Here is an 8,644-nt window from a genome sequence, read left to right as displayed (position 1 = left end):
TGGTATTTTGTGGAAGAGCCACACTCAAGGGGCCAAAGAGCCGCATGTGGCTCTCGAGCCGCAGTTTGCCGACCACGGGTCTAGGCTGTTGTACTACAATAGCAGAGCCGAGTGGTTGCCAGAGACTGAAAGGACTGGGAGCCTCAAACATTTACTACCTGGCCCCCTTTATGGAGAAAATGCGTGGAGCCTTACCCTAGGCAGTCTGGCCCCAGAATCTGGGCTCCTGACCTTCACACTGTCCTGCAGTATGTGAAGGTTAAAAGAGCGGCACCGTGGAGGGAGTCATGACTCCCAGGTATAGAATGCCAACGTGCAATCTGTGGGTTTGCAAGGGTGCAGGTGCCTCTGCAGAGAGCATGCTCAGACGGTAAATAACAGTCCCCAAGGGACAGGTGAGGGGGCGGGGGCTGTGCTCCGGGGCATGTTGACAGTAAAGCCCAGCTGTGACTAGGGAACAGAGGGTCCCCTGGGGCTCTAGAGTGATTCTGCCTGCATCTCAGAAGCTGCCCCGGGCAGTCCTTTATTGGGTTAGGAGGCTCAGATTTGAGGAGGGGAAAGGCCATTACAGTGCATTGGGTAAGAGCGCCTTTTCCCATGTCTCTAGAGGCCATCCTTGGGTTATTGACAGGGTGTGGCGTCGCTGAGGATGTGCCTCCCAGACCTTCAGTGACCTTCAATGCAGGGGCCCAACTGGCCAAGAGCCCCAGCAGCTGCTCTTTGAGTGACATCCACCGACACCAACATGACCACCTGCGCTGGCCTTGCCCGAGAATGCCTGTGCGACCCGGGACCCGTCCATGCCACCTCCTCCCCTCTCCTTCACTTGGGGTCAGACTTGTTTTGACGGCTGATGGTTCTCCCCGACTTATCTGACTCCCTTCCCATTTTCTCTCACCCAGGTCTTTCCCCGAATAAAAATTCTTGTTCGTTCAATCTTGTAGTTTATGCTCTTTGGAAAGAAATAAAAATACAGTTACATCCAATTCTACTTTAAATAATCCTATTGCCTGACCGGCGTGGCTAGGGGTTGAACATCAACCTATGAACCAGGAGGTCACAGTTCGATTCCCAGTCAGGGCACATGCCCGGGTTACGGGCTCGGTCCCCAGTGTGGGGCGTGCAGGAGGCAGCCGATCAATGATTCTCTCTCATCATTGATGTTTCTCTCTTTCTCTCTCCGTCTCCCTTCTGCTCTGAAATTAATAAAAATATATTTAAAATATATTTTTTAAATCCTGTGGAAGCAGAGCAAGTTGTGGTTCCTCTTATTAGTCACACTTCCCATTAACTTAATAGTTTTAATCAAAGTTATACACGGACAGTTTAAAAAGTTAAATAATTCTGCACAACTTATGAGGAAAAGAATGCCCTTCTGTTCCACCCCTCCCATCGGTTTCCGGCTCCCCAGAGGCGTTTCTTCTGCTGTTTGCTTATCTGTCTCTAAGTCACATGCACGCCTTGCATGGCCCCTGCCTCTCGGACCACCATCCAATCCCCTCTCTGGCAGCAGAAGAAAGCTAAACCACCTTTGCTGGTGGCTTGCATACCAGGGGAGAGCCCCCACTGGGTGGGATTCCTACACCGCAAGGCTTGGCAGCAGCTGGAGCAGACGGGCCCTCGGTTTCTAAGCAAGGGCGGGAGCAGCTGTGTTCACTGGCTTCACCTTTCCACCAGAGCCCTCCTTTACCTTGAACCTTTACCGACAGCTGCTCTGCACCGGCAAAGGCTTAGCTGTGAAACGGCACTGTGAGGTTCCCCATTTCTTTTTCTTCTAAGCATCGGCTAAGAAGTTTCCACTGTGGTCCAAGAACTTTGAGATTCAATGAGGTCACTCTTGTCCTATCAGGGCTCAGAACCAGGCGAGATGGTGCCAATGGTTGGCAAACTCATTAGTCAACAGAGCCAAATATCAACAGTACTTCTTCAAAATAGACTTGCCCAGGCTGAAAACCGACTTCTGCGCATGGACCACGAAGTTTCAATCGCACTGTACGTGCACGCCACGTGGTATTTTGTGGAAGAGCCACACTCAAGGGGCCAAAGAGCCACATGTGGCTCTCGAGCCGCAGTTTGCCGACCGACCACTGGCTGGACTAACCCCGATGGACTTTCTGGGAACTAGAAACCAGCAATGTCTGTTCAAGACTGCCATCTGCTGGAAGTGTGCTGTAATACCAGACAACTCAGCCAGGCCCAGCAGGTGGAAGGCGCGCCCCGGGGTTGAGGGGGCCAGGACCCACCTTGCTGAGGACCAGCAGCTGCTGCTTCTCTTTCTCGCTGGTGGCCAGGGAGGCGAACTGCTGCAGCTGCAGGGGCGTGGGCGGCGTGGTGATGTCCAGGTAGTACTTGAAGGCCTGGAAGATGGTGCAGGGCGGGAGGCGGCGCTCATCCGTCCAGTTGCGGATGACTCCTGCGGAGGCAGTGGTGGTCGGGGAGGGTGGGGCAGGAGAGTGGGAGCTCTGAGGGCTTGGGTCCCAGTCAGGATGGGGCTGGGTGAGCCCAGCAACCCCTCGCCTCTCCACCTTCCATAGCCCACATCTACACCTCATGTGCGAGGAGCGTATTCAAAATCCATTGTAGGCAAACTAGTCCAAAAATTAAAAAGCAAGTATTCAAGTAGCATGAGACAGTCCCCAGGCATTCCACGCGGTGAGCCACCAACTGAGCGCGAGTCATGCCTGTCCTCTGGCGGGATCGGCCTCTCCCTCCTCTGAGCGGGAACCAGTGTTTACAATGACGAACGAGCTTAACACTGACCTAGTATATTCTATGTGGCAAGTCTTGGGCTCAGCACTTTATATTAACTCCCAGAATGCTTCTCATCTCCCAGACTCACAACCATCCTAGGTGGTACGTGCTATTACTCTCTCCCTTTTGCAGCTGAGATCAATGGGAGCCCAGAGAGTTTAAAGAATTTGTCCAGGGTCACACAGCTCGTAAGTGTGAAGTCAGCAGTCTGTCTTGTAACTATCACACCGAACTGCTTCTGTGTACTTTTCATTCACTATAACCCCCAAACACAAGCCTCTCCTTCAGCAGGGACTCAACCCAAGAGAAACAGGCGCAGTTCCAACACTAAAACCGGCCGCGTGGGACTGGTTCCGAGGTGTGTCTCTCCAAGTGGTGCCCTCCCAGGGCCGTGGTCGGCAAACTGCGGCTCGCGAGCCACATGGGGCTCTTTGGCCCCTTGAGTGTGGCTCTTCCTAAGCCTTAGGAGCACCCTAATTAAGTTAATAACAATGTACCTACCTATATAGTTTAAGTTTAAAAAATTTGGCTCTCAAAAGAAATTTCAGTCGTTTTACTGTTGATATTTGGCTCTGCTGACTAATGAGTTTGCCGACCACTGTCCTAGGGGATCTGCAACAGGCCTGTGCCTACATGCTGTGCTCACGTTCTGCCCTGACTGTACCCTGAGCTCCTCTGTAGTGGCGACACGCCACTCACTGTATCACAGGCGGCCCGGCCCGCAAGGCCACTGCCGCTCCTGTCCTGAGCCCTGCGCTCACCTGCACCTACTGAGATGAAGCACTGACCCCCCTGCCTTTGCAGGTTCTTCAGTGGGAACGTCAAGAACGGCTGAGGAAGCAGGTGGGGACGTGAACAATGAGGTCTGATACGTGGCCTCATGCCTGGTGGGCGTGGGGCTGCATACAGTGCCTTTGGACCCTCAGAGGAGGCAGGGTCAGATTCCAGCTGCCGTTTACTCTGTGGGCACTGGGGCGGCGGTGACACAAAAGGAAGCAGAGTGAGGGGCCCAGCTCCAATCAGTCTCCCCATCGGTGTCCGGGCATCACAGACAACAGAGGGCCAGCTGGGCCAAGGTTGTTCAGCCAAGAGAAATGGGGAGTGAGTGTTCCGTCTCCTAAGCTGGAGGCAACAGAGACCCACCCTCCTACCTGGGTTGGTGACTGGGACCAAGAAGGGGTCTCCTCTTCCCCGGACGCCCACTGCCTCTGGGACTCCCTGAGAAGGGGAGGGCCTAGGAGGGGGCGGGTGGGGTGCCCGGGTGGCCATCCTTACCCAGAGCCGTGCTCCGCTCTTCCAGCAGCTCCACTTTCACCAGCTGGTTGATAGGGGGCGCGTCCTCCAGCCGCTCGATCAGGGCATTCACCAGGTCCTCCTGGTTGCCAGGGAAGACGCCCAGGTGGTCCCCAGGCTGGTACTGCAGCTCCTGATGCCCATTGGTGTGGAGACGCACGAAGATGGTTGACCGGCTGGAGGGAAGGACCGGAGACAATGAGCTAAGGCATCACCAGCCACTGCCCCCTTTCTTTGCTCCTTTGGGGGTCCCGTGGCTGCAGTTTCCCTCCTTCCATTCTCCTTGGGGCCCAGGCCAGCCAGACTCTGTCCCCCTCGTTTCCACACCCCGGTGTTAAGCAGGGTCACCTGTGAACTGGCGAATCCAACAGCCAGTTCTAGCGCTCACGCTGGTCAGGGCACAGCACAAAGCACAGCCCCTCTGTCTTCCTTCTCGCGGGTCCTGGAATCCCCTCTGGCTGCCCTCGCTCAGTCTCCTTGGCTGGTTCCTTCTCATCTCCCCTTGGCACTCCCAGGGCTCAGTCCTCAGATCCCTTTGTTTTTCTATCTCCTGCCCCAGCTTTTCTCTTCTCCATCGCAGTGGCCATCCCCTGACCCACAGTAGCATTTACTTTGTTATCCAGTCTGTGGCCTGTCCCCCTGCCCATCCTCTGGCCCCCACAACACCATAAACTCTAGAGGACAGGGGGTTGGTGTGTCTGTTTTGTTCAGGGCTCTATTCCTGGCACCTAGGACAGTGCATGGCACATAGTAGGTGCTCAAGAAATATTTTGTTGGTTGAAGGGCACCTCAGTCTCCCAGCTGCCAGGACAAGCTTTGGCTCAGTAGCAATGGGGGGTCTTCTCGACACCTGGAGTGAAGGCAGTGGTGTCCCCCCAGAATCCTAAACTTCACACCTTTTGCAACTGGACGTCCTCACATTGCCATGGAAAAGGGAAAAGGACCTGGCCTGAAGCTGGGGTTGTTGTTAAACACATATCCACCCGATGCTATAAACATGGAGAGATCTAAGGAGAAACCCAGAGAGAACCTCGTTCCCACCTGCCGGGCGCCCCTTCTCATGGACTCTTGTATGTCCAGTGCAGGGAGGCCTGTACCAGGGGAATGGGGGCCTCAGGAAAGACTTCTCAGACTTCGGTTATTCTGGTTGGTGTCAAGTTTTAGTACAGACACTACGTTTTACACAATATTTGAAAGCCTGGGGATTGATCACACGCTGGCCTATCAAATCCCTCATACACCTCGGGTTATGGTCACATTTCAGCTCTGCTTCCTCTTCTTTGACAACTGGTTTTCAGTTGATAGAGAACTTGACATTCAACAGGAAGTTTCCATCCTCCCTTGAATAATCATCACTTGAGTAAACCAATGGGGCTTGCTATTTAAAGGAGCTTTTGGCAGAACCAGAGCCCTTTTGTGCTGCAAATAGCCGCCATTATTAAAAATAGCTGTGCTGGCACGCTTGCTCTTTTGGGTGTCAAGTATTTTTTTTGAAGAGGGGAATTTGGCGACTGAAATTGTGAATGGCGGTGTGAGGGCCTGGGTCCCACTCCCCACCCCTGGGCAGATTTTGCCTTCTCTGGGGCACTGGTTTTACGCACAATTGATCCTGCTTTGAGCTCACACCCATCTTGGTTCCCAGAGCCAAGACTTTACCCACTGCTAGCTCCAGGGAGGGAATTAGCAGGGACTGACGGCCAGCAGGTGGCGCTGTGGGGCTGCTAATTTGGGAGCCTCCTGAGAACCACAGGAACCCTTTGAAAGGCCTGCGAATCAATTCCACTTTCTCCCAGATCATCACGATTTCTTTCAGAAGTGTATTTGCCTCTGTTCTTTTGGCTGGAACAAAATACAAATGCAGAGGACACGAACTTGCTGAGCTGGCTCACGTTCACAGCCACTGGCCCCAAGTCCTCTTGAACGTAGCAGAAGGTGGCCAGGCAGATAAGGGGCAGGATGGGGGTGGAGCTGGCAGGGGAGCTAGGAGGCCGGCCGGCTGAGGCTCTGACTGGGCTGGGCTTGCTGACAACCCCAGCACAGAATGTCCACATGGTCCCAGGGCACCTTGATGGGCTGGGTCCTTGAAGCTTCGCAGGAAGCTGACCCTGGTGGGTAACCGAATGTCTGGAGACCGAATGTCTTCAATCTCAGTCCTGCTCCTTGAAGCTTCGCAGGAAGCTGACCCTGGTGGGTAATATTAGCCTGGTGACCGAATGTATTCAATCTCAGTCCTGTTGGAGGTTTCTAAGTGTAGGATTTTCTAGGCCTTCTTAAAAAAACACACCTTGGGGCACTTATGGACCTTTGAAAAGTATTAGGGGAGAAAGAAGGGAAGTATTGGGGAGGTAGCAGCCATTTTGGCCTTCACCTCCTCCCCCAGAGTAGCCCCTGCCTGTGCTGTATTTATATCCACACACAGAAGCATAACACACACACACACACACACACACACACCCGCGTGCATGTGCTTGGCAGTGGTTCAATGCCAGGTTCCCAGATAAAACAATAGTCTGCTAATGCCCAGCATTAAATGAAAAAAAAAAACACCAACTACTATTACATTTTTCAAGAAAAGGGTAAACACTGTCTGTCAAGAGCAGTTTGAGTTAATAGGTTCATTCCACAAATTTATACTGAGTGTCAGGCACTGTACTAGGCACTGGGGAGCCAGTGGCAGATACTGCTAATTCCCTCCCTGGAGCTAGCACAAAGTACCCTGACTTCATTGGGAGGTGACTTAAAAAGATCTCAGATGGAGTTGCTGATGTGGATGGTGGGTGGTGATGGGTTGGGGGCAGTGGGCTGAGGCCACCAGATAAGAGTGGTCAGGGAGGCCTCGCTGGAGATTTGACATTGGAGCAGAGACCTGAACAATGAGAAGGGGTAGACATGCAAAGATGTAGGGGGAGAGTGTTTCCGAGAGGAGGAGCAGCACGTGCCAAGGCCCTGAGGTAGGAAATAGTGTGGCCGAGGAAGGGAAAGGAGGCTGGAGCGTTTGGAGAGTGATGGAGACAGGCTGCGTGGTGGAGGAGGAGGTCAGGGAGCTGGGCGGAGGTCACGACCTGCCACCACAAGGAGACCAGAGGTTTCGTACGTTCAGTGGGTGTGCAGCTGTGGAGGGATAGGTGTCAGTGTGCATTTGGAAAAGATTCCTCTGGCTGCTGTTTGGAGATTGGATCTTTGAGGGAAAAGCCAAGAAACAAAGAGACAGGGTAGGTGCCTACTGCAGCCACTCAGACCAGAGGTCATCATGGCTTGGCTCAAGGTGGCACCTGGGACCCGGATGTGCAGTGTGAGAGGAGGTGAGGAGACTGGAGTTTTGGCTTCAGCCAAATGTTGATGTTTTCTGTTGCTATGGTGAAGGCTGGAGAGAGGCAATGTATCCGAGGGGACATGGAAATCAAGAGCTCAACCATCTGAGCGTTGACCCTTGAACCAAGAGGTCACTGGTTCGATTCCTGGTCAGGGCACATGCCGGGTGTTGTGGGCTCGATCCTCAGCAGGGGGTGTGTAGGAGGAGGCAGCCAATCAATGTATCTCATTGATGTTTCTACTTCTCTATCCCTCTCCCTTCCTCTCTCTCTAAAATCAATAAAAACACATTTTAAAAAAGCAGTTATATGAAAAATAACTGGAATTGATTCAACCATCAAGACCTCTCCTTTGTATGGTCCCGCCAGTCTCTAAGGCCGCCAAGTGCTCAGGCCCTTGTGTACCTTAGTTCTCTTCTGCCAGGTCCCTCCGCCGCTCTCACCAGCCTGGCTCAGCCCGTCCTGCATTTCCCTCCTCCTCCTGCTCCAGGACGCCCAGGCACACCCCGCCCATTAGTGCTCCCCTATACACTCTTCTGCACTGTTTGCTAATTGGTGCTCAGACATTAGAAAATGCGTTTTCTGGCCAGGCAGTAACTGCGACCACTTTTCTCTTTAGATTTGCCAGGACCACCCTTGAAAGGCTGTTTACTTCCTCTTAAGCACTTTGCTTGCAATTAAGGGTCTCCGGTGGGGTGACTGCTGATAGCTTGCTTATGGTCTCCTGGGTCCAACAGCCCGACTTGGGCCTTGGGCCGGGAAAAACAGGAGAGAGTCATGCTTTTTCACTCAATTAACCCTTCAAAAAACCTTATAAAGCTGGAACTCATAGTAAGCCCCCAAACAGGTAGTGATACAGAACATGCTTTTAAAGAGATAAACCCTCGACACAGTTTGATCCTTTTGTGCGAATCCACGCTGCCTTCCCGCTCCTGACCTTGTTGAAATGCTCCTGGAGCAGCCACTTGGCATGGAGGCAGCTGCCCTTTGCAGAGGTGGGAGGGCAGTTATTCTGAGATTTCGGTCCAACTTGGCATCAGAACATTTGCCAATTAACTTGCTTGTTAGGTGCTATGGTATAGGGAGTGATTTTTATGATCTGGTCTTTTCTAGTAGGTTCTTAAGTCCCTTCTCTTATAATGCTGCTTAAGTCACACCTTTGCACAGGACAGAAAGGGGAAGTAAGATGTGCAGTATTTCAAATGCAGAGTCCTTCTCTAGATCGGAGAGTGTTACGTTGTGCATATTGCATTTAACTAGCTATTCAGAAGGACCAATTTCCCAATCCA

The 8,644-nt window shown here is 52.7% G+C and overlaps 1 protein-coding gene across 2 annotated transcripts in view; it reads right to left on the bottom strand.

Moving 5' to 3' along the window:
• NOS1 (nitric oxide synthase 1 (neuronal)) overlaps positions 1–8,644 on the bottom strand; it is an 89,797-nt gene that overhangs the window by 14,806 nt on the left and 66,347 nt on the right. For both annotated transcript variants that reach the window (XM_005863789.2, XM_014537697.1), the window contains 2 exons: positions 4,027–4,220; positions 2,244–2,413 (listed from right to left, as the gene is read on the bottom strand). In XM_005863789.2, the coding sequence (XP_005863851.1) occupies positions 2,244–2,413; positions 4,027–4,220 (364 nt within the window). The remainder of the gene's footprint in view (positions 1–2,243; positions 2,414–4,026; positions 4,221–8,644) is intronic.

The sequence above is a fragment of the Myotis brandtii genome, unplaced genomic scaffold (assembly GCF_000412655.1).
Source record: "Myotis brandtii unplaced genomic scaffold, ASM41265v1 scaffold181, whole genome shotgun sequence".
In the NCBI taxonomy this organism is placed as follows: domain Eukaryota; kingdom Metazoa; phylum Chordata; class Mammalia; order Chiroptera; family Vespertilionidae; genus Myotis; species Myotis brandtii.
This window is presented reverse-complemented; position numbering and strand designations above follow the sequence as displayed.